Raw genomic sequence first — 26,591 nt, 5'->3', positions numbered from 1 at the left:
CATTTTGGCAGGAATAATCCAAATAGAACATACAGGGTAAATGGTAGGGCATTGAGGAATGCAGTGGAACAGAGAGATCTAGGAATAACAGTGCATAGTTCCCTGAAGGTGGAGTCTCATGTAGATAGGGTGGTGAAGAAGGCTTTTGGAACGCTGGCCTTTATAAATCAGAGCATTGAGTACAGAAGTTGGGATGTAATGTTAAAATTGTACAAGGCATTGGTAAGGCCAAATTTGGAATATTGTGTACAGTTCTGGTCACTGAATTATAGGAAAGATATCAATAAATTAGAGAGAGTGCAGAGACGATTTACTAGGATGTTACCAGGGTTTCAGCACTTAAGTTACAGAGAAAGGTTGAACAAGTTAGGTCTCTATTCATTGGAGCGTAGAAGGTTGAGGGGGGATTTGATCGAGGTATTTAAAATGTTGAGAGGGATAGATAGAGTTGACGTGAATAGGCTGTTTCCATTGAGAGTAGGGGAGATTCAAACGAGAGGACATGATTTGAGAGTTAGGGGGCAAAAGTTTAAGGGAAACACGAGGGGGTATTTCTTTACTCAGAGAGTGATAGCTGTGTGGAATGAGCTTCCTGTAGAAGTAGTAGAGGCCAGTTCAGTTGTGTCATTTAAGGTAAAATTGGATAGGTATATGGATAGGAAAGGAGTGGAGGGTTATGGGCTGAGTGCGGGTAGGTGGGACTAGGTGAGATTAAGAGTTCGGCACGGACTAGGAGGGCCGGAATGGCCTGTTTCCGTGCTGTGATTGTTATATGGTTATATGGTTATATGGTTTCGGGCCGAGACCCTTCATCAGGACTAATTGAAAGATAGTAAGATATTAGAAAGTAAGAGGGGGAAATGTGAAATGATAGAAGAAGACCGGAGGGGGTGGGATGAAGCTAACAGCTGGAAAGTGATACAGAGCTGGAGAAGGGAAAGGATCGTGGGACGGGAGGCCTCGGGAGAAAGAAAGGGGGAGGGGGGAGCACCAGAGGGAGATGGAGAACAGGCAGAGTGATGGGCAGAGAGAGAGGAAAAAAGGGGAGGGGGAAAATCTAAATATATCAGGGATGGGGTAAGAAGGGGAGGAGGGGCTTTAACAGAAGTTAGAGAAGTCAATGTTCATGCCATCAAATTGGAGGCTACCCAGACAGTATATAAGGTGTTGTTCCTCCAACCCGAGTGTGGCTTCATCTTGACAGTAGAGGAGGCCATGGATAGACATATCAGAATGGGAATGGGATGTGGAATTAAAATGTGTGGCCATTTTAATGTGTGTCCAGACCTAACCAGTTTCCCTCTACCACCACTCTCCTCCGTCTTCTTTTCCTTTCCCTTCTCCAGCTCTGTATCCCTTTTGCCAATCACCTTTACCCCACCCCCTCTGGTCTTCTCCTATCATTTTGTATTTTCCCCTCCCCCTCCTACTTTCAAATCTCTTATTATCTTTCCTTTCAGTTAGTCCCGATGAAGGGTCTCGGCCTGAAACGTTGACAGTGCTTCTTCCTATAGATGCTGCCTGGCCTGCTGTGTCCCACCAGCATTTTGTGTGTGTTGCAGGTAGTAATAAGCAGTAGTTTAGTAAATCATAATTAGTTTTGCTAACTAATAATCACAAAACTATCCACACTAGAACTCTCCATGCAGCCAGCATCATGATTCTAACTAACTTTATCTATTATTGTCATTTTATTTTGGCAACTCACACAGGAAACAGTGCATCCAGCTGAGGTAAATACACAAGGAAGGATGCAAAAAGCCTCACTGTGATTGCAGGGATGAGGACTTTCAACTTGATTGCTGAAGCTAGGGATTTTGTGCAGCAGTAAAGACTTGAGAGGAAATTTGTAGGTGGTGTTCAAAGGCATGATAGTTTTTGGTATTGTAAATAGAAAGACCAGGAGACATAACTAAATGATGGGGCAAAGATACAGGAGGAATGTGTTATTTTTTAATGATCCAGAACTTACGGTCTGAAATCAGACCTTTCAGAAGGAAATACGGAAAGGAAAATAAGTCAGCCTCCTTTACTGTACAGTTTAGATTCCGTATACAAGTTTTTCATTGCATTTAATGTTATCCAGAACTGCAAATACAGCCACAATGTCAACACATTCAAAAGTCAGCATCGCCAACATATACTGCTGCAGAATCTTCAGACACATTCATACTAAACACATTAAAAACTATTTATAAAATGGTTATGTGTCTACATAAGGTGGTTTTGGCAAATTACGTACCAACAATACCTCAGGTTTTAGAGGCTTCAATGAGTGAAACTCTTGAATTTTTGCAAGTCTTGGAACTTTGATTTCATACATGTGTAACCTGCAGCCTTTTTCCCATCCTGAATCTTTCTTATTGCAACTCCAGACAGAAAGTCAACAGCAACAGGGTTACCAGAGAACGTTGAACATCAAAATATTTCAATCTCTATCAGATCTCTCACTTTAGTGGTAACTCCATGCAGCAAATCAAAACATAGTTACTACGCCCCCAGTAGAATATCTAATGTTTAAACTTTTCGCTGTGCTCTCCTGGATTGACACTCTACAGAATATAGGCACTTCCAAATCAATAGGGGAAGAGAAGAGGAAGACTGCAAAGCACCAGTCCATCATACTTGCTTGTTGCTTAACGGCAAAGGCAAAATAGGAGAACTTTTGATTTATAAAATATGACCAATAAAGATAATTAGCACTCCAAGGATGGAAAAGGTAGCTAAGGAGTTAATAAAGGACAAGCAAAACAGAATTAATAATAACCATTTTAGGTACAGTGTCTGCTAAAAGATTGTTTAAGGGTTACACAAAGCTTGGCTCCAGTTGGGTACTTGACTGCTTATTCAGTCAGTCACAGTGTACAGGTATTCTGCCCACTCATTATTCAGTTGCCAGGTGCTGACTTCCTGAAGACATTTAATTAAAACAATAAAAGCAAAATCAAACATTTGGTCTTCAGACTGGCCAGGAAAAGGACACAACCAGTCTTAAAGTTGCCTTCAGTGTAAGAACTAAGTTGAAATTCATAACAATAACACGTTATAGTGCAAGGCACTTCAATTTGTAATAAGGTCGCTGTTCCATGTTTTAAGGTTCATAGCATTCGAATACTCATTTAGTTTGAAATGGTCAAATGATAGGATTTTTGGATCAACTGGACCAATGTAATAAGATATACAGCAGTTATTTTATGTATGATAGCATTTGAAATGAAGGTCTGAGATTGAGGAATGTGTGAGAGCCATCATGCCTTCGATGTCCGTCTTCACTATTAAACCTAAGAGACTATTCTAAGTAGTCATGAAGTCACCTTGCTCATAGAATTCATTAAATAGATTGTCTGAAATGTCGAAGAGGAAGGAAGTATCTCCCAGTCAATCAGCTTCCAATACTGACTGCGCTGTGAAAAAGATTGTACCAGCTGACTGCTTGGTAAATTTTGGCACCAATTTTAACACAATTTAATACCTAAATACTGCAGCGAAGGGAAAAAAAAATGGATGTGTGGTTTTAAAATTTCACATGAAAGAAACCAGGTGAAAAAAAGTCTTCGGACAGACACTTCACAGTTGTAAAAATAATTAAAAAATTACACAAATATATATTTATCTTTGCAGGATACCCATCACCACTTCTTTTTATGTTCGTCCATCGAGACTCCACCAGGCCCCAATGCTACAACCAAGAGAAGGCCTCCAATTACAGACATGGTTTGGAAAAAGTCATACTTTAGAAAGTCATGCAGGGGTCTGTAAACAGGAACTTGCCAGAATGGATTCTGAATCACATTCAACACAAAGAGCCAAATGACCAGTGTAAGCGCAGCCAACTTAGTTTTGAAACCAACAGCCACGAGGATTATCAAAATAGTGCCAATGATATCTTGAAGAATCTAAGGAAGGAAAAAAAAGGAAGGAACGTTTAGGAAACATTCCACTTTTTAAATAAACTCTCATATCATTGTTTCCCACCAATGTGACTCCAGACACATCAAGTGCTTGAACTTCTCCTGAAACAGCCTATTAGACCACTTTGCTCAAGAGTATTAAAAGTAAAAGTTCCATTTTCCCTTTCAGAAAAGCACGAACAGTACCCCTTGCAATTTTTATAGTCTTTTACTACATGATGCAACTGAGAGCGGTACGGGCAGAAGTGGTCCATCAACCCTGTTCCACCATTTAGTCAGTTTATAGCTGCTTTCTATCTTAAACTATCTGATGACTCATACCAGTAACCCATATTCTTGCCCAATAATCAATCTTAAATTTTTATGGATTTTTAGTTTTCCTGTTTCAACAGCACTTTAGGGTATAAGTTTCAGAATCTGACCACGTGAGGTGCTACCTGATTAATCAAGATACATTTTTTGTTATTCCCAGAGAAAATTTTGTGTATAAGTTGGCATATATACAAAAATCTATAGCTATGGTAATACCTCAGATTGATAATGAATGGCACTGAAAGCACATAAGATGCAAGGATATGGAAGCTTTGGAGAGGGTGCAGAGAAGATTTACTATGGAGCAGAGTGCAGGTGCTACAATGTTAGATAAACCTGAGTTATTTACACTACAGCAGTGGCAGCTGAGCGGAGATACAATAGAAATATATAAAATGATAAGTAGTATAGGTAGATTAGATAACTTCTTTTTCCCTGGGGTTGAAATTTAGAGGGCAGGCTTTAAGATGAGAGGGGGAAAGTTCAAAAGAGATGTGCAAAATTCCCCCCACCCCATATAGAGTGGAGGGCATCTGGAAACCGCTGCCTGGAGCAGTGGTGGTGTCAGATACAATACAGGCGTGTAAGATGCCAAACAAACACATGAATGGAGGGATGTCGACCATGTGCAGTAGAGGATATTAGTTCAAATGGGTACCATTAGCTTAATTAGTTTGGTACAATATTGCGGACTGAACAGCCCTTTCCTGTTCTGTAGGGTTCTATGAGATTTGTCATTCTTCTGAATTCCAAAAGATAACGGCCAAATCTATTCAAGTTGTCTTCATATGGCAAAGCAATCATTCCTCTAAACAGTCTGTAGATTTTTTCCTCTATGACAAGTATATTCTCTCATGGCAAAGGAGACACATCTGTAACTGAGTTTTTGTCCGTAGTGTATACTCCAAGTGTTGTGTAATTGAGGCCCTATGTGTAAAATCTACAGATGTACTCAAATGACTTTGTAATCAATATATCATTTGCCTCGCTAACTGCCGGCAGCTGGGTGTTGTCTCTCAGTAATTTGTGTACAAAGACACTTCAGTCCTTTTGCATATCAACATTTCCCAATATCTAACTGATACTGGTTTCCTATCTTGAACACCAAAGTGGGTAACTTCACATATTTCCACATTACACTGACTATTTTCACCCACTGTGCCTGTCTGTCTGGGGCTAGGTATTTAGCTTCAGAATACAAGGATGTTCCTTCAGAACAGAGATGAGGAGGTAGTTCTTTAGCCAGAGGATGGTGAATCTGTGGAATTCATCACTACAGACAGCTGTGGAGGCCAAGTCATTGGGTATATTTAAATGAAGGTTGATAGATTCTTGATTAGTAAGGGTATCAAGATTAATGGGGAGAAGGCAGGAGAATGGGGTTAGAGGGATATTAAATCAGCCAAGACTGAATAGTGGAGCAGGATCAATGGGTTGAGTGATTTAATTCTGCTCTTATGTCTTATAGTCTAAGATTGATAAGAACAATTACTAAAACCGAGGACAGGAAACTAGCTCTGCTGTTTATATATGTTAGAATTTTCAATTTAATAATATTATGACAGGCCATTTGTATCTAGGGCTGTCCATAGTTGGATGTCTGCAACCTGGTATTGCCTGTATATGGATAATAACATCATCTATTTGTTCAAGCTTTTTATGATGCAAAATGTTCTAAAGTAATTCCCAGGAGCATTGACAAAAATAGATACCAAAGAAACAGGCTGAAAGCATGGTTAGAGAAGTGAGATTTAAGGAGTACCTTGAAAGATATATATTGAGAGGCTTAAGGAAGGATTTTCTAAGCTCAGGTTCTCAGGAACTGAAGACATGGCTGTCAATGTTGGAGCAATTAATTTTCACTGAGATCCAGAAACCTGAATTACATTTCAGAGGGCAATGAGGTTGGAGAAAATTACAAAAGAACTTGAAATCAAATACTAGGATTTTAAAAGCAAGAAGAATATATTAACCAGGAACCACTACAGTCCAATGAGCACAATGGCTGATAGGTGAATGGGACCTGGCATGAGATGAAATGGACAACATATTTTTAGATGACTAACTTTACAGACAGTAGAATTTGGAAGGCTGAAACAGCTAAGTTAGGAAGTAACAAACATGCAAGTAAGGAACAAAAGGTACCTTCACAGATTGAGGAACATTACAGGTTCTCCAGACATTGTTAGGCACCCAAATATTTTCACTTACACACAAATAAAACCAGAAGTCCTGGGACATAGGAACAGAATTACGATATTTGGCCTATTGAATCTGCTCCGCCACTCCATCATGGGTGATTTATTATCCCTTTCAGCCTCATTCTACTGCCTTCTCCCCGTGACCTTTGAGGTCCTGACTAATCAAGAACTTATAAATATACCCAAGACTTGTTCTGCACAGCTGTTTGTGGCAACAAATTCCTCAGAATTCACCACCCTCTTTTTAAAGAGATTCCTCCTCATCTTTGTTCTAAAGCGATGTCCCTCAATTCTGAGACTATGCCCTTTGATCCTAGACTCACCCACTATAGAAAGCACCCTCTCCATGTCTACTCTATCTAGGCCTGGAATGGAATCATGTACTCCTCAAGCTTTATATCTGTCTTAGCACGTAAAGCTAAGCTGAGAAGGCTGATAGGAAATGTAAATTGCTAACAAAAATCAAAGCTGAGTGGACAACGTCTGGCAAATAAATTAGTGTGGATAAGCATGGTGATTCAAGCATTCAAACTGGGATCAGAATATCCTCTATATCAACTATAAACCAAAAATTAAATCAATATTTGGCTGATACTAATTATTAAAATATAAGCCTTAAATTTGCTAAGTTTTAATTTTTGAATCAAAAGTCACATTAATGAAAATCATTAGTAGTATTGCAGATGACACTATTTACTCAATAAGCTAGGTATTGACTAGTTTCAAAACCAATATTACACTCTTAAAACCAAACCATCCAGGATTATTCACAACTGGGATTGGAAAGGTGACAGGTAGTTACACAGTGCAAAATCAAAGACTTATTTCTGCTTTGTAATTGGATCCAAAATTTGAACCCATTTCTGATAATGATAACACAGGAAGCTGCAACTTATTCAACAATATTGCTAATATAATCATTCAGTGAAGTTTACTATATGGACCAGACCTCCCTTGACTAATATATCACAGCTTAAGATCTTGTACCAAATTAAAAATTGGCAATTTAAAGAGAGATAATTTTCAAATCACTCACCATTAGCACATTCAAGGAGAAGTGCAACAAAGTCATAAACATCAGGACAAGTAGGACACGACCGCCGAGTTGCATGTACTGACGTGGGGAATTAGTACCCATGGTGGGCACACCCGCAAACATAGTCTTCCCTTCTGATCGAAATTCAGCCAAGAGCAGTAGCAAGCCACCTCCAAGAGCAAGACTCCTGAATAGTGTCAAAAGGAATTCCTTGTCATTAAATGCAATAGTTAAAATCTGCAAAACAAAATATAGTCTTCCTCCAAAATTTCTCTAGTGTGCAACTCCTCAAGTCTAGAAAGCCAGGATAAGACATTGTGACATCTAATCTCTTCGTAAAAATGGTTCTAATCTCCAAGTTCTAGCACTTCCTTTCATTACAAAGTGGCAATCTTCACATGTGACCCTGGAAGCAAGCATCATTAAGGCCAAATAACAGAGTAAGCATAACCTACTCTTGTTCAATATACATAAACACATATTACAGAAGACACAACTCAATACAAATCAAATTCAGGAAAGCAGGTCAATATCTCAGTAATTCTGGTATGGCTTAGACAAGGCATGTATTCTCTGGAGTTTAAAAAGAAAGCAATTTCATTGAAGCACACAATATTCTTAAAGAGCTTGAACATTAGATGCAGAAAAATGTTTCTCTTGGCTGAACAAGTCTAGGATTGGGAACATAAAAATAAATCTGCAGCTGCTGGAAATCCAAAGCAGCACACACAAAAATGCTGGAGGAACTCAACAGTTCAGGCAGCATCTATGGAAAAGAGGAAACAGTTGACATTTGGGCTGAGATCCATCAGGAATATAGTTTTCAAATAAGTGGCACACCCTCATTTAGACTGGAGGTGAAAAATAGCTTCATCACACAGAGTAGTGAACTTAAAAATCTATATATTTCTGGCCAAAGATTACGGGGAAATGACTGAGGTAGAAGATCAACCTCGATTTACTGAAGCAGACCGGAAGGACTGGATGGCCTACACCTGCTCCTATTTCTTCTACTCTTTAGAAGTTTATATACAAGTGTGGGTGTGTGCACAAGAGTGGATCACCTTGTTTCTACAATGGATTTCAAAATGTCCTTATCACAAAAAGTTTTAGGAAAAGAATAATATGGATGACAAAAACCTTTTACCTTGATTCTCAGCCTTAGCCATCACAAGGAATCATAATATAATATCACACTGCCAAGCTTACAATAATGTCTAACTTACCTCATAATGAATTTCAAGTCCCAGAGAATATTGTATGCAACAGTCTGGAAAAAAAATACAACAGAGCTGCACTATTGGCTTGAAAACCTAACAATTAGGGCAAGTAACAAACATAATTCATCAAAAAAAAAACAAAAAATGCTAGATGTTGGGATAGGAAATCTTATCATGCAAGTATGAATCTCTTAACCTTTTCTGTGTCCCCTTTCCTTTCTCCTTCATCCAGTACTATACATCTACATTATAAATTCTGCTCCTGTGTTACAAATAAAAAATTCCCTTATGCATCCCTTTCCTGTTATTGGTCTCAAATACCTTTTATTGGTGTATCCCCCCCCCCCACAAAAAACTGTTTGCTGCTTTGTCACAATCCTGACCTCAGTGCTGCTAAGATATATGTTTACACTATTTGAGTCATTTCCAGGATGTTTGTATTAATGTCAATAACTCTAAAATATAGCAAAAACTGGAGTCAATTTATGTGCAAAGCTCTCATAACAATAACCATATAACCTGTTCTAATGAGCTATAAACATGATCCAGGACACCAAGGACCCAGGACAACACTTATCTATTTCTCTTCTTTGAAGGATAGGAATTTTACTTTACCAAGGGTAAAATCACCTTTACTTCATCGAAAACAAACAGCATCCTGAGGTGTAACCCCCCTCTACAAAATGTACTTCTGTCTGGAATGGGACTTGAACTGAGAGCCAACTGATACCATATTGCTCAACAAGTCACAGCTCACACTTATCACTTTGTTTATAATATTGGATGGAAGATTTATGTTTTGCAAACTTTACCATATTATATTTAAATTTTTCAGATTCATCTTTGATTAAATCTGTTTGGGATGAAGCAGAAGGCTCAATGATATTGCTCTGTCATTTTCATCAAGTCTGCTTATTAGACCATTATAGACAACACTCAGAATCAGGGGAAGTGCTCTTTAGGGCATGTGGAAACTATTATTATTTCAGCTTTTAAGGTATCAGTCAACCATAACCAAAGATGGATAGGGGGAAATGTCAAGCATGTATAAAATCCAAGAAAACCCAAAAGGAGAAATAATTTTAAAACCAGGGTCAAGTCCCTGTTTGACAACATGCTAAGAAATTTATTTCTGCATGGAACATGGGGAAGGGTTCATTTATTTAACAAGATGTTGTATCTTCCTAAGAACACATCAGTTGAATAAGACCCAATAAACTCAGAGGGAATACTAAATTTGATTTTAAACATTTTCTTCAACATAAACAAATTAATATAGTTCATGGAGGCACACAGCCTTTTTGTTTAAAAGGTGGAATGTGTTAACTGCACAGCTTCAACACATCCTACAGACTATTAATTCCAGTGTATAAAGGTGGAAATGAAGAAAAATTTTAGTCTATAATTCAGAAGAGATTTTCTGCCTTGTGGGGGTTTTGGAACTTACCTGCAAAACAATGAGTGAAAATAAACCACAGCAAGCATAAGGTACAAACTTCCGAGTCAGCACTAGAATGCAACCACCTGTTTAGAAAGAAATAAGTGACTTAGGAAACACATTTCACAGTAACAAATTTACACACTTTTTGCAAGAGTTTATCTAAAACATCTTCAATCAACACTTATCTATTTCTGTCAGAAATTTGCAAAGGACTGCGGAAAAAATTTATACGTATGCTCAATATCTCCTACCACATCTCTTAATGTCCCGTGAGTTTTACAGCATAGTAAACTGGCCTCAAAGCCCAACTCTTTCATGTGAATCAACTTGCTAACTAAGCGAATCCCATTTGCCTGTGTTTGGCCCATATTTACTTCTATAAAATGAACAAAGTCATAGAAAAGTACAACACAGAAACAGGCCGTTTGACCCATCGAGCCGGTGCCAAACAATTTAAATTGCCTACTCCCACTGATCTGCACCATAGCCCTCCATACACCTTCGATCCATGTACTTAACCAAATTTCTCTTAAACATTGATATTGAGATTGAATGCACCACTTGCACTGGGAGCTCATTCCACATCCTCATTACTCTCTGAGTGAAGAGATTTCCCCTCATGTTCCCCTTAAACTCTTCATCTTTAACCCATGATCTCCAATTGTAGTCCCAACCACCCTCAGTGGAAAGAGCCTGCTTGCATTTTTCCTATTTATGTGCCTCATAATTTTGTATACCTCTATCAAATCTCCTCTCAATCTTCTACGTTCCAAGGAATAAAATCCTAATCTATTCAATCTTTCCTTATAACTCAGGTCCTCCAGACCAAACATCCTTGTAAATTTTCTCTATAGTCTTTCAACCTTAATTGCATCTTTCCTGTAGGTAGGCTAATAAATCCAATGACAACACAAAATATGTACAATTAATTGTTTATGATTGCAAATACAAACTCCTCTGGTTCTTGATTCAGTTTCTCTCCATAAACTCGGTCAGGACCTTTGGATATTTGTTAAATCCTATTTCCTTCCACTCTAGGAGCAGTCTATCTAGAAAACAGAAGTTTCACATTACTGGAACCATACTAACAATTGAGTCCTTCCTATAGTGTGTATGGGTTTTCAGCAGTTTCATTTCTCATCCTCTGAACTGCCACCCACTCATACATTCTTAGGTCCCTCTCTACATAATTCCATAATTTACTGAAGAGATGCATCCTGGAAAAAAAATTCTTTAAATGAAATTTTGTACATCTAAAAAGGGAAAAATGAATCTTGGATACTTCTGCACAGTGTTTTTCTATGTAGAGCAAACAGCAGTTTCACTGCAGAGCAAGCTTTGTTAGTTAAAGCCATGCCCTAAGGAATAACAGTGTTCAGACAAAAAGTTGTAAACTGAGGAATATCTGTCATTTAGTTGGGATTCCAAAGGGCTGTTAGAGCCCCCACCCCACCCAAACAGTTGTGATTATTACACCAAGTGCTGCTGGTGACCAGATGGATATTCAGAATACTGTCCATAATGAAGCCTGTATATTACGGATGAGACTACTCACTCCCAAAAGCACAGTGCAGGTGAGAGAAGAGCTGAAAAGCACAATACAGGGAATTTTTCCCTTCACACTAATATGCTTACTTTGTCTTTTTGGATCATACTTGTTCTAATGCGTGCAGCATGCAGGTAGGGTGTTTAGATTTCAGATTTAGTAATCAGATACTCAAACTGGTTGAATCTTCTGCACTTCAGGAAATAGTTAATGATTAAACAGGGATTAAGAGTGATGTACAAATACAAATAGCCAGTGATGCTGAACTATAGAGCATTAACTTCTGTAGCATGGGGAATTTCCAGATTTTGACACCGCTGACTGGCATGTTTTCTTAGCATACTTAAGTGTAGGTTCTAATAGGAAGATTTGCTGAGCGAACATTGTGTGTTTCTCTGGTACACTGCAGCTTGATTTTGAGGTGGCAAAGAAAAGGGTTGTGTTTTGACTTGTGAACCACTCAATGTACCAGACTAATGCTACTGAATTAAGTGATTGCTTCAAATAACTTCATAGTTATGTTGGAGCAACAGTAGATAGAATCTATGAGCTCAATAAGGTCTTTATAACCAAAATGATCACATCCTACTAATTAAATATTACTTTAGATCTCTCCAATTTTCTCCTGTAGTTGAGACTGTACAACACTTCCCTTAGAGGAATAAAACTAGAAACCTTGAGAAATCTTCATCGATAATCAATAAAAATTAACTGAGTGCTGTTATCTGAGTGTGAGACACATCCAGGTATGCAAATCCTGAAAGAAAATAAATTTACCTACATGCATGTTGGTGGGCTGAGAACCTGGCACAAACCTCACCCCTTCAATGGCACAGCCTCAGCAATGGAAGGGGGATCTCATTGCTGCAAGAGCAAACCACAGCCAATGAGCAATGGCTGACCTTCATCACTGGCGGTGTGCGTCTGACAGAGACGCGACGGGCAGAGATGGTTTCTGGACTTTGAGCCTGTTACCAAGGAGAAGGGGAGATAGCAGTTTGTACCACAGCCTATCAAACCCTGGCAGCTAACGTACATTGCTGCTGTCTCACATTGTACAGAGCGAGGCCAGCAGAAGGCTGAGACTGCAACCAGGTTCATAGCATGGTAACGTAGCAGTAGGCAGGGCAGGGCTTTCACATTCCCAACACAACAGCACATTTATAATTGCTATAATAAGCCATTTTAGTATCAATTCCATTAACTAGCACACTTGTCCCTAGGAATAAATCCAAAGCATCTATCAGAATGCTAATATACACTTTATAGATGTTTGTTGCTCACCTATATTGGAAGAATGAAATCAAAACAAAAGATAATGACAGTGAAGATGAGGGCAAGGCTAAAAAGTTCCTCCTGTAATACATCATAGCAGATATCACTATACAACTTCTTTGACAAAGAATTAGTGTTGCATCTTCTATTTGCTCATAGCAGGGGGTTTTGTTAAACTTTCTCCAGGCAAAAATCTTTCCAAGGCAAAGAAATAATTGGACTAAAGTACAAAACTGAATATATAGCTGCAAGTATGATGTAGCTTTCACATCATCTGCAAAACCACATTTCAATGGGTGGTTGTGGGTCTGTGTATTAAAATGCCACTCTCCTGGCCTGTACACAGCATTCTATTCAAAAATCGGTTCAGATTTGTTTTTAGCTTTTCTCTAAAATACAATTTTCTGTAAATATTTCCAGTAACCTACACCTTTATGCTGTTGCTTGCTCAAATCCGTTAAGTGAAGAATTCCCACTATTTGATTACAAACATAAAGAGACACAAATTTCCAAGGCAATTGAGACTGAACTGGAAAATCATATTAAAGGGTTCAGAAGAGTAAAGGAACAATGTAAATAAATAAATGCAGGGTTAAAAAAAGGCCAATTACCAATGTGGGAGAGTGGTATAAGAAGGTAAAGAGTCAAGTGGGGGAAGACAAGGAGTAGCATGGGAATACCCCCACAAAAATAGTGGTTAGAGGGATGGTAACAATGAACAAAGCTGATAATGTTAGGACAATGGTAGCATTCTGGAAGGAATATAGGACAATACCTGGGAAAGGTACAGATCTAAAGAGTAAAACCTGCATTCCATGCACTTTTACATGAACTTGAATGGTGAAAGGGTACTACTAAGTTACGTGCTTGTATGTTCTTGTGAAGCATGATCAAAAACCTAAATCTGATATGACAACTGCCTTGTGTGTATATGATTCACACTCTGTATTAATTCTTGAAACAGCTTGTACGAGATGATACTAAGCTGGGTGGCAGTGTGATGTGATGAGGATGTTAGGAGAATTCAGGGTGACTTGGATAGGCTGGGTGAGTGGGCAGATACTTGGCAGATGGCGTTTAATGTAAAAAAGTGTGAGGTTATCCACTTTGGGAGTAAGAACAGGAAGGCAGATTATTATCTGAACGGTGTAGAGTTAGGTAAGGGAGAAATACAAAGAGATCTAGGAGTCCTTGTTCATCAGTCACTGAAGGTGAATGAGCAAGTGCAGCAGGCAGTGAAGAAGGCTAATGGAATGTTGGCCTTTATTACAAAGGGAATTGAGTACAAGAGCAAGGAAATCCTCTTGCATTTGTACAGAGCCCTGGTGAGACCACACCTGGAGTATTGTGTACAGTTTTGGTCTCCAGGGTTAAGGAAGGACATCCTGGCTGTAGAGGAAGTGCAGCGTAGATTCACGAGGTTAATTCCTGGGATGTCTGGACTGTCTCATGCAGAGAGGTTAGAGAGACTGGGCTTGTACACGCTGGAATTAAGGAGATTGAGAGGGGATCTGATTGAAACATATAAGATTATTAAGGGATTGGACAAGATAGAGGCAGGAAATATGTTCCAGATGCTGGGAGAGTCCAGTACCAGAGGGCATGGTTTGAAATAAGGGGTAGGTCATTTAGGACAGAGTTAAGGAAAAACTTCTTCTCCCAGAGAGTTGTGGGGGTCTGGAATGCACTGCCTCGGAAGGTAGTGGAGGCCAATTCTCTGGATGCTTTCAAGAAGGAGCTAGATAGGTATCTTATGGATAGGGGAATCAAGGGATATGGGGACAAGGCAGGAACCGGGTATTGATAAGGAATTGATCAGTCATGATCTCAAAATGGCTGTGCAGGCTCGAAGGGCCGAATGGTCTACTTCTGCACCTATTGTCTATTGTCTATTACTTCCTGAAAGCTCCAAATTTTCTTTCAATTCAATGATGTTAAAATTAAATTCTTTTTATGAGACTTCCCCAGTTCCTTGGATTTTCTGCTAGTGTGCCTTTCCAGTCATCCCTCATGTTAAATCAATAGCTCTAGCTCTTCAACACTATTCCATAGTTGTTCAAAAGTCAGCTGTATAATTTCTATGAAAATAGTTGCCATCTTTGAACATTGTATTGCATGCCTGCTCCTAAAATTTTGACTCCTCTCCAAAGTTGTCCTCCATAAATTATAATTTATTTAGATTCCCGTGGCCCTCTAATCATAAGCCTCAGGTAACTATTTTGTTTAAAGAGAAGCTTCAAAACCCACATCCTCTGCAACATTAAGATGACCTACTTTTAGGTGTTTGGGTAACACTTTTAGTATAGCTATACTGCAGCAGGTTTTCTGCTTTTTAATACCTCAAGGCTTCATTTGAAATTCATTCCCACCTGCTTCCCAAACTTAACATAAACTCTCAGCCTAGCAATACTGTTGATACCTGCTTTTCATGCATATTGGCTCTTTTCAAACTCCTGTTCCCTGTATCTCAGCTAGTTGATATTCTCCTGGTTTTCTCAAACCTTCTCAAGCTATCTTCTACAGCAATGTATTTATACAAGCCATTTTTGACATCACTATATGCCTCTATTCTGTGACAGTTCTTTAGTTATTTTGCCTTTGCCTTGTGGAATATTTCATAAAATAGACATCACCACCTACTCTTTAGTGGCCTTTTCCTAATTTGCTTTTCTTTGTGCTTCTGCTCACAGCTCCCATTAGACCAAATATCTACTGCTGTTTTCATGAGTACTTCATTTCTTATCTATTACATTCTTTTTTTCTATAACTGTTCAGTGCTCTGGAGGGTAGATCTGATAGAGGTTTATAAGATTATGAAAGGCATAGGTAGAGTAGGCAGGGAGTACTTTTTCCCAGGGTAGAAATGTCTAATACCAGAGAGTATGCATTGAGGTGAGGGGGGAAGGGTCAAAGGAGATGTGAGGAGCAAGTTCTTTTTTTAAACTGAGAGTGGTGGATGCTTGGAATGCACTGCCTGGTACAGTGGTAGAAGCAAACACATTAGAGGCTTTTAGAAGATGTTTAGATAGGCATATGATTATGAGGAAGATAGAGGGATAAGGATATTGTGCAGGGAGGAGGGATTAGTTTTTATATTTTTGAATTATTTTAGCTGGTTCTGTTCCTGTGCTGTACTATGTTCTAAAATAAATATAATGCTCACAGGCTATTGTCTTACCTCTGTCATCATTTAGCTAAGGAAACTGGGTAATGGAAAATCTACAAAGCTGATTTTCCATGCAAAAAAACACTTATTACCCCCGCATTACCAAGGTACGCAGATGAGAAAGATGCAACTTCAGTTCTTTAGTCTGCATCAAGTTAGTTGACCTCTGTTTAGCCACTGCATTAAGCTATAGTGTCTTCTACTGAGTGCTAATGAAAAGCTTTGGCAGTTGCTATGCCAATGAAAGACAGTCATGAACTGTACTGATGCGCATAATTGTTTTATTGCTGGACAATATTGGTTTGATTTGTATACACTGAACAATCATTTCATGAGTAACATCATGTATGTGTGCATCAGGTAAGTGCTAGGTCAATGGAAAAGTTGAAGACAGATTGAAAAGTATCATAAACACGAGAAAGCCTGCAGATGCTGGAAATCCAGAGCAACACACAAAATGCTGGAGGAACTCAGCAGGTCAGGCAGCATCTATGAAGAATAAAAAGCTGGCTTTTCCTATCAAGACCCAACTTCAGGACTGAGAAGGAAGGGGGAATATGGCTGAATTATAAAAGGTGGCGGAGGGAAAAGAGGATAGCTGGAAGGTAATATGTAAAGCCAGGTGGGTGAGAAAGGTCAAGGGCTGGAGAAGAAGGAATCTGATAGGAGAGGAGAGTGGACCAAAAGAGAAAGGGGAGGCAGAGGGGACCTGGGGTTAGTGAAAAAGCAGATGAAAAAAGGTAAAAGGTCAGAGTTTCAGTAATAGCTGCAGGGAACATTGTGGGGACAAGGAAAATTGACAGTCTTCCAGATAAACCATGAACTAATAGTATGGTCAAGTAAGCTTATAAGAAGTGCAGCCAGGGAGGTGTTGGGAAGGTCGGGGGGGGGGGGGGGTGAAGAAATGGCCTAAGCCTCTTCCTTACACTCAATGAATATGGTGGCAAAGCAGTGCTCTTACTGGACCTGTGAAGCAAAGGTTTGGAGATGAGATCAAATCTCACCATGGAAAGTGGGGGATTTAAATAGTTAAATGAAAAATATGGAGTTAAAAGTGACAATGAAAACAGGTTATCCTAATTAGTGCTCTTTAGGAAAGAAGGTTTGCAATACTTGCCGAGCCTGATCTTTATGTGTAGGTTTTCAAATTATTGGCATTTTATGTTTAAAAAACCTGTAGCAACTCATTTACTGAGCATCAAAAACTGAACACAAAGTGCAGTAAGAGTAATTACATCATTGCACTGGAACGAAGTGAATCTCAGCGCAATGTCGGGGGTTGTGAATTCTGTACACTTCCATCAATTACGTTACCTGCATATGCAACATTGAATTTAAAGCAATGTGATTTACCCTAACCAACTCCATGAACTTTGCTCAGCAAGATGTTCAGTTCAACCAAAACTACTACACACCAGCAGGAACACCTTCACTACACTCACTGCAACAGGAGCAAGGCAATGGCTCAACACTATCAGCTCACGGCTAATTGTGGATGAACAGTAAGTGTTTACTTTTCCAGTGGCATCCATATCCAGTAAATATACAAGCGAAAGTACTGTGAGGTTATACAATTCTAAACAAGATCTTGTATTATGTCTTTGGATCTGAACAGCTGATCCAGTTTGCAGCCAAATACAGAATCTTACACCCTTCACCCGATAAGACCAAACGATGCAGAGTTGGACATTCTTCACCCCATTACAATAAAAGGCACCACAGTAGCATAGCAACTAGTGCAATGCTATTACAGCTCGGGGCGTCAGAGTTTGAAGTCCGTATGTTCTCCCTGTGACTGAGTGGGTTTCTTCCGGGTGCTCTGATTTTCTCCAGCGGCTCAAGATGTACCAGTTAGTAGGTTAACTGTCCTGTGATTAAGCTAGTGTTAAATTGGGGGGCTTCTGGGTGGTGCAGCTGTTGGGCCGGATGGGCCTGTTCTGGGCTGCATCTCTAAACAAACAAACAAGTAAATAAATGACTCACCAATCTGCCCAATCATGTTAACCAAAACGAACAGAATGCCAAAGAAAGCCCCACAGTGCCAGCTATTGCTGATGTAATCTCGCTGATCATTCCACTGGAACCACATGCGAATCCCATCTTCCAGGAATGTGCTGATCAGACACAAGTGTGCAACGTGAGGCAGGAAACGCTTTGTTACTCGCAGAAACTGGAAAATTACAGAGATATAATTATTCTCAAAACAACATACACATTTAAGACTAAAGAGTGTACCTATTGATTTCCCACAACTAATCTTTTGTACTCTCCCTGTGCAATATAATTCCTGTTGCACCAGGTTGTTTGGAAGTTACCTTACCTTTAAAACAAAAACAGAAAAATGTTGGAAAGTTGCAATAAAAGCCAGAAAATGGAATGCACTGTTCTTTAATGAAATTACTCAACTGAGGAACAAACACATTTTTAAAATTGACACCCCTTACAAAAATCAAAAGTAAAACATTATATATATGAAAGTCTTAAAATACAGTAGTTTAGGCTTTAGGAATCAATTTACAGAAGTTCAAGGAGTATAAATAACCTTGGGGTAGAACTTGACTAACATTATTCTATGCTCAAAAAGGCAATAAAAAAATTCACCAAGGAAACATAAAACATACTTCTGTGAGCTGTAAATTGAAATTTTATCTCAAAACTGGCCAGGGTTCTGGACAAGCATATACCCATAAGGGAATAATGTCATGATGGATTAATCCATAGGAACAGTTAACCAGTCTTCAATAAATAGCAACAACTTTCAGACACCACCAAGTATCAGAAACTAGTAAACTCTCGAAAACTAGACCAATTGCAGCTCATTGAAGGATATCATTCCATTTATCTCACAAATATGTAGGTTTTTTTAAAAAAAGATTACTGATATGGTTCCTGGTAGAGAATCTCCTTCTGCATTATAATGTCTCTTTTAACACTCACAGTTTTATACATAATCATTTTCAGACTATGATGACATTCATGTTTAAAAGTTGGTATCTCCACAATATACCAAATAATTGGCAAACCTGTGTCATCAATCTTAGAATGTGGCCCTTTCCAGCCTGATAAGACAACTTGCTTTTAGAATATTGTGGCTATATGGTGCACCACTCCCACCAACACATCTCCTACAATTTAATACGAGTAATTTCACCATAATTCCACTCAGCAGTAACATATAATTTGGTGCCTGATTTGATGAACCCCTCTTTTGTGACTGTGATCAAAGTCACTGGACAGACATGTAAGGCTGGTGACATAGACATCTTTATTCATCTCCTGAAAGCATTCTTGTGGAGACACTCATGGTAAAGTTTCATAAACTCTAAGTACATCACATCACATTGTTTACCCACAAGATCAAAGGTAACAGCAGGTGATTCTATACAATTTCAATCATTACAATGAAATTGTTTACTTCAATATTCTGGTTTGACAATGCTTCCTTTGTATTACATCTATTGTGGAGAACACCTCCAGATGTTCAAGGCCCAACTACTAATCACAGCTACCAATTGCTTTTGCCCACAATGCACTAGAATATGTAGATCCTGGATCTGCCTCTACAGCCACCTGAGGACCCACCAACAGACATCTTAGGAGAACGTCATCCTCAACTTGAATGATCACTCTACTACCTTAGGAAACGTCAAATGAGGATGACAGGTTTCTCTCCCTGAAGCACATCAGTGAACCTGATGACAACCACATTATTTTATGCCCCGATTACTGATACAACATTTATATCCCAGGATTCACTAGATGTCCCAGCTGCCATAGTATGATTAAACAAACACCTCATGAGAATCAGTCCAGTATAAACCACCATGCTACAGTATCTTCTAAATATCAAATTATTTAATCTGTAACAAAACATTGTTTCCTATCTTTGACAGTTCCTCAGGGTCAAGAATTTACATACTTTCTCTCCAGAGTTAGTATCAGTAATGGGACCTGCTCAATGACAAGATCCCTGTTAAAAATCTATCAGATAGGTTTTCCTGCTCTAAAATATTTTCACTTTCTTTTAGAGAATAGAATCTGTCATCTTTAACCTTTCTGGAGTGTTTGATTCCACATCTTTTGAAATCCTTCCCAAATCCAGTAGTTCTACCTTCCTTTCCTATTTCAATCCATCATCTTCAGTCCTTTGATACCTCCATCACCTCCCGGTCTCTATCACTATTTCCACCCTTCTCTCATCTCCCTAACTCCACCTGTCAATCAAACACACTCAGATCCACCTATTCCAGTCCTTTCCACACCCAACTCCTTCACCACTTTATACTGGCCACCTGCCCTCTATCATTCAGTTCAACTGAGGGCCAAGACCTGAAACCAACTATCTGGCCCTCAAAAGATGCTGCCTGACCTACTGAGTTCCTTTAGCTCTTCACTTTTTTTTTGTTCCAGGTTTTAGCACCTGCAGTCTAATTTTGTAAACACAATTGAGAACACAATTTCTCAAACAGCTACTTGGTTTAACCCATTGTGGAAAATATGTCAGGCCATTTAACATACATAAACTGGTGTATCAACTTAAGATGAGGTCAAGAATCTGCATTGCCTAAAATTGATAAATTAGAAAAGTTAGTTCCACCTGGAGTAGGTAAAACACCTTATATACCGGCTGGGTAGCCTCCAACCTGATGGCACTTCTCTAACTTCCGTTAATGCCCCTCCTCCCCTTCTTACCCCTCCCTGACATATTTAGTTGTTTGCCTGTTCTCCATCTCCCTCTGGTGCTTCCCCCACCCCTTCCTTTCTCCCGAGGCCTCCCGTCCCATGATCCTTTCCCTTCTCCAGCCCTGTATCACTTTCGCCAATCACCTTTCCAGCTCTTAGCTGCATCCCACCCCCTCCGGTCTTCTCGTATCATTTCGCATTTCCCCCTCCCCCCACTACTTTCAAATCTCTTACTATTTTTCCTTTCAGTTAGTCCTGATGAAGGGTCTCGGCCCAAAACGTCGACAGTGCTTCTCCTTATAGATGCTGCCTGACCTGCTGTGTTCCACCAGCATATTGTGTGTGTTGTAGGTAAATCATTTGATTCAGACAGGTGTTCTTGATAGTTATAGGAATTAAAGGAGGGAGTTGCACAAATCCTGGCTACTATCTCCTAAATGTCTAGAGATTCGGGGATAGTGCCCGAGGACTTAAAATTGCTAATGTGACACACTTGCTTAAAAAAAAAGGATTCAGGCATTCAGAGCAGTACATGTAGTGTATATGATTTCAGCGAGGCATTTGATAAGGTCCCCCATGCAAGGCTTAGTGAGAAGGTAAAGAGGCATGGGATCCAAGGGGACATTGCTTTGTGGACCCAGAACTGGCTTGCCCACAGAAGGCAAAGAGTGGTTGTAGGCGGGTCATATTCTGCATGGAGGTTGGTCACCAGTGGGGTGCCTCAGGGATGTATTCTGGGATCCTTACTCTTCATTTTTTTTTATATAAATGACCTGGATGAAGAAGTGGAGGGATGGGTTAGTAAGTTTGCTGATGACACAAAGGTTGGGGGTGTTGTGCATAGTGTGGAGGGCTCTCAGAGGTTACAGTGGGACATTGATAGGATGCAAAACTGCGCTGAGAAGTGGCAGATGGAGTTCAACCCAGATAAGTGTGAAGTAGGTCACACTTCTGGTAGGTCAAATATGATGGCAGAATATAGTATTAATAGTAAGACTCTTGGCTGTATGGAGGATCAGAGGGACCTGGGGTCTGAGTTCACAGGACGCTCAAAACAGCCGTGCAGGTTGACTCTGTGGTTAAGAAGGCACACAGTGTATTGGCCTTCATCAATCATGGAATTGAATTTAGGAGCTGAATGGTAATGTTGCAGTTATATAGGACCCTGGTCAGACCCCACTTGGAGTACTGTGCTCAGTTCTGGTTGCCTCACTACAGGAAGGATGTGGAAGCCATAGAAAGGGTGCAGAGGAGACTTACAAGGATGTTGACTGGATTGGGGAGCATGCCTTATGAAAACAGGTTGAGTGAACTCAGCCTTTTCTCCTTGGAGCAATGGAGGATGAGAGGTGACCTGATAAAGGTATATAAGATGATGAGAGGCATCAATCATGTGGGTAGTCAGAGGCTTTTTCCCCAGGGCTGAAATGATTGCCACAAGAGGACATAGGTTTGAAGTGCTGGGGAGTAGGTACAGAGGAGATGTCAGGGGTAAGTTTTTTCACTCAGAGAGCGGTGAGTGCATGGAATGAGTGCCAGCAATGGTGGTGGAGGCGGATACGATAGGGTCTTTTAAGAGACATTTAGATAGGTACATGGAGCTTAGTAAAATAGAGGGCTATAGGTAAGCCTAGTAATTTCTAGGTAGGGACATGTTCGGCACAACTTCGTGGGCCGAAGGACCTGTATCGTGCTGTAGGTTTTCTATGTTTCTGCAAACACAGTAACTGTGAACCTGTCCATTTAAGCTTGGTAGTAGGTGTCATTATGGCAATAATAATCAAGCATAGAACAGCAGTTACTTGGATACATGCAGATTAATTAGAGAAAGCCAGCATGGATTTGTTAACTGCAAATTGCATACAACTAAATTGCTTTTGATGAAATAACAAAGTTAATGAGAGATAAGTGGATCTGGTGAATATGGGCTTCCAAAAGACTCATCCCAGCACATGATAGGGCTATCATCAAAACTGAAATTTGTGGGAATACAAGGGTCAGAGGCAGCATAGATAGAAAACTGGCTGTGTAACAGGAAACAGTGGTGAAAGATTGTTTTCAGATTCAATGGAAACAATCCCAGAGATCAGTCACAGCACCACAACCTTCAAAAGTGTCTATTTATGACACAGACTTGTGTTTGCAGGCCACAATTTCCAAATCTGCAGAATTGCACAAAACTTGGGAAGCTCAGAGTAAAGTGAAGAGGACAAAATGCACTTTCAAGAGATAAAGAGGGCTTACTGGAATGCACAATTAGGTATAAATTAATGGTAAAAATTAATATTGAGAAACCTGTTACATTTCGATGTATAATAAGCATTTAAATGAAAGGGCACAAATCTAAATGGATACAAGAACAGAAAGATCTGGACTATGTGTGCTTTGTTCATTTAAGAGGCAGTGTTGATAACTAATGTGGTTAAAAAACTGTTTACAGAACATGCAGACATAGAGGGAAAAAATATGAGGGCAAGAAAATTAAAAATATGGCTACCACTGGAATACTGTTGTGGGTGCCACACATAAGGAATGAGGTAGAGAAGAGAGTAAAATGATTTCAGAGATGAAAGATTTTAAGTACTCAGAAAGACTGGGAAAGCATTGTTCTCCTTAGAACCTAGGAGACTGTGAGGAAATATAATAGAGGTTCACAGAATTATGAAGGGTTTAGGCAGAATAAAGAGAGGAAATTCTCATTGGCAGACAGATGGATGACTAGGAATCAGGTGATTGGCTGCAAGTGATACAAAGAGAACTTTTTTTTTAAAACAGAGGGAACAGTTTGAGTCTGAAACAGTGGACACAGATTCAATTGCAGTGTTCAAAAAGGAGCTGGATTAGAATCTGGAATAGGAAGAATTTGAGGGCTTTGGGGAAAAAGATGGGGAGTGGCTCTGAATTCAATGGGCTGAATAGCTCCTTTCTTGCTGTAATCATTCTCTGATTGAGCAGCCACAGCATGCACTAAATGAAACACAGTAGTAGCAATAACAGATAATTTCCAAGTTGGAAGGCTATATCTACATACTAGGGTGTCTCTGAAATTAGTGATGGGATTCAGATACAACAGCAAGATGGCTGAAGGAACTAACTGGAATACATTCAAGCTTTTGATGGCAAAAAGCTACATGGCAGTGCTAGTCATTAAGATGCAGACATACCAAGGGGATTAAAGACAGGCTAGCTGAATGAGCAAGGACATGGTTAATAGAAAATATTGTGGAGATATATTAAATCATTACAGCAGAAAAACATGGATAGACAAAACATTTTTTTCCAAACGGCAAGAGGCTGAAAAACACCAAGCATTCATACAGAAATGTTTGCTCATATTAGCAAAACATTCAAAGCTTATGTGCCGATACAGAAAGAAATTAGAAAGATAAATTAAATTTGGGCTCTGAGTGCAAGAGAACTCATGCCAGATTAAAAGTATTTTAATAAAATTATACCCAAGTATGGTATAATTCTCCTGGAAAACTGCATATAGCTCATCAAAGAAGGGTATACTAGATGTTACAATACAACAAAGGTCCCTCCAAGCTGAATTTTAGGATGTGAAGATTATCTGAGGGAGTAAGATACATCAGAGCTAATCTCACTGAAATGATTACGGTAACTTCTAAAGCAGTTTGACAGGGTGAATTTAGGGCTGATATTTTCTTTGGCTGGAGAGTCCCAATTCAGATATCAGTCAAAGGGGTCAGTCATTCAGGTTTGACATGAAAACAAATCGGTGAGAGGGTTGAGAGTTTCACGTTCCTAAAAAATGAATGTCATCAACAGCCTCGCCTGATTCAGCCACGTTGACACCATGACCAAGAAATTTCACCAGCACCTTCCCTTCCCCAGGAGGCTAAAGAAATTTGGTGTATTCTCTTTGATCCTCACCAACATTCTTGTTTACATCGATGCGCCATAGAAAGCATTATGTATGGATGCATGACGCCTGGTATGGCAGCTGCTCGGCCCGTGACCTTCAGAAACTGCAGTGTTCTGGGCACAGCTCAGCACATCACATAAACCGGCAATTCAACCATTCTGTATCGACTTCTCACTGCCTCAGTAAAGCAGCTAACATAACCAAAGACCTCCAACCCACCTTGGACGTTGACTAGTCCCACCCGTCCCATTGGGAAGACACAAAAGCCTGAAAGCAGGTACCTTCAGGGTCATGGATGCATTCCATTCTGCTGTTGTAAGGCTACGAATGATCCCCTGGAGTGATAAAATAGACTCTTGACCACTATCTACCTCATTATGACCAAACACCCTATCATCCACCTGCAGTGGACTTTGCCTGAAATGGCAACTCTTCATTCGGTACTCTGGTATTATTTTAGCTTGTACTACCCTGTCGAATGGTACACAAGACAAGTTTTTCATTGCACCTTGGTACATTTCGTAATTATACACAAAATGGGCTACTTCTCACACTGTTTTAAAATTAAACGACCTGTTTGCCACTTTGCTGTGATATTTGATCCTGTATTCATTTTTAGATCCCCAAATTAATGCCACCATGAAGAATCGAATCTATTTATTTATTAAGATAAAACACAGAGCAGACCCTTCTGGTCGCCCAGCAATCCCCAATTTAACCCGAGCCTAATCAAGGGATAATTTACAATGACCAATTAACCTACCAACCAGTAGGTCTGTGGGAGAAAACCCACATGATCACAGCGAGAATGTACAAAGTCCTTCCAGGCAGCAGAAAGAATTGAACCTCAGTCACCAGTACTGTAAAGCCTTGTGCTAACCACTATGCTTTTTACTGACACTAGTACAGGTAGCTCACTGACAGCTGAAAATCTCTTAATTCCTCAAAGTCTCTAAATTAGATCACCCCAATACATTCCAGAATACACTTGAGGCTATTCAAAACTCTTGCTGCCAGTATCTCAATTCACACCAAACCTTCCTTACATCTGTGCTTGGAGCCAAGTTCAGAAAAGCCTTGATTAAAAAAAAATTGATTTGCTCTGTGCTTTTCTTCTGACCCCGACTTTCTTGCAGTCTACAATTCTCCAATTCCCCTTAACCTTGACTTCTTACTCACCCTCAATTTCCACTATTGATAGTTGTGTTTTCAGCCACCAGTGCACCAACCCCCCCCCCCCCCATCACTAGACTCCTCCTCTTGACCAAGCCTTTGGACACCAGCCCTTCTATCTCCTTATGGAGATTTCTGTTGGAGAAACAGTTTGCAATACTAACGGAAATATGTAAATAGGCCTCAAATGAAACTTCTGGGTGATGCGACCCTCTGAATAGAAATATTTCTTAAGTCTTTTAAATGATTAGTGTAGATCTTTAAGGTTTGGTTCAGAAATCTCAACTTTTGCTTTTTGAACAAATGTTCCACAGCACCGACCGTACAGTTATTTCCAACTGAATGGAACTGGGACCAATACTAGATGCAACCTCATCAACAGCCAGGGCAGCCCCGGATCGACGGGGTGCAAAGCCGGGATCACAATACCCTGACGGACTCTTGATGATAATGAGGGGGGGGGGGTTAACGACGCGGAGCCGAGGCTATTGCCCCCCGACTAGGCCATGGGAAACGGGGAGAGAGCAGACGCTGCGGCCCCGACCTGGCGTGAATGGCGAGGGAGCTCCGACGGACCGGGGTGTGAGGAAGCCAAGGGCGAAGGCGTACCTGGTCAGCGACATCCTCGGCAGTCCCCAGGAGATCACTCAAAGGCGCCATGTCGCTCCTGCCTCTCGCTCGGCCGCTCACTCCGCGCTCGGGCTCGTGCAGGGGAAGGGGGCGGGGCGTCCGCCGAGGGGG

At 40.0% G+C, this 26,591-nt stretch overlaps 1 protein-coding gene across 1 annotated transcript; it reads right to left on the bottom strand.

Moving 5' to 3' along the window:
- Window positions 1–1,939: 1,939 nt before the first annotated feature.
- LOC140740268 (surfeit locus protein 4-like) lies at window positions 1,940–26,591 on the bottom strand. Its single transcript, XM_073069389.1, has 6 exons — window positions 26,460–26,591; window positions 18,092–18,278; window positions 10,128–10,204; window positions 8,687–8,730; window positions 7,461–7,647; window positions 1,940–3,896 (listed from the first exon to the last, which is right to left on the bottom strand). Exons 1-6 carry the CDS (start codon window positions 26,508–26,510, stop codon window positions 3,630–3,632), a joined length of 813 nt encoding a protein of 270 aa, XP_072925490.1. The 5' UTR covers window positions 26,511–26,591; the 3' UTR covers window positions 1,940–3,629.

Source organism: Hemitrygon akajei, chromosome 16 (assembly GCF_048418815.1).
Source record: "Hemitrygon akajei chromosome 16, sHemAka1.3, whole genome shotgun sequence".
Classification (NCBI taxonomy): Eukaryota; Metazoa; Chordata; class Chondrichthyes; order Myliobatiformes; family Dasyatidae; genus Hemitrygon; species Hemitrygon akajei.
This window is presented reverse-complemented; position numbering and strand designations above follow the sequence as displayed.

Excerpts from the sequence above, each read along its gene's own strand:
- LOC140740268 (XM_073069389.1), bottom strand. The coding sequence starts at position 26,510 with ATGGCGCCTTTGAGTGATCTCCTGGGGACTGCCGAGGATGTCGCTGAC. Across the intron at positions 8,731-10,127 it reads TTTCACTCATTGTTTTGCAG|ACTGTTGCATACAATATTCT; the intron begins GTAAGTTCCAAA and ends TTTTTTTTCCAG. Across the intron at positions 7,648-8,686 it reads GACTTGAAATTCATTATGAG|GAGTCTTGCTCTTGGAGGTG; the intron begins GTAAGTTAGACA and ends GACACTATTCAG.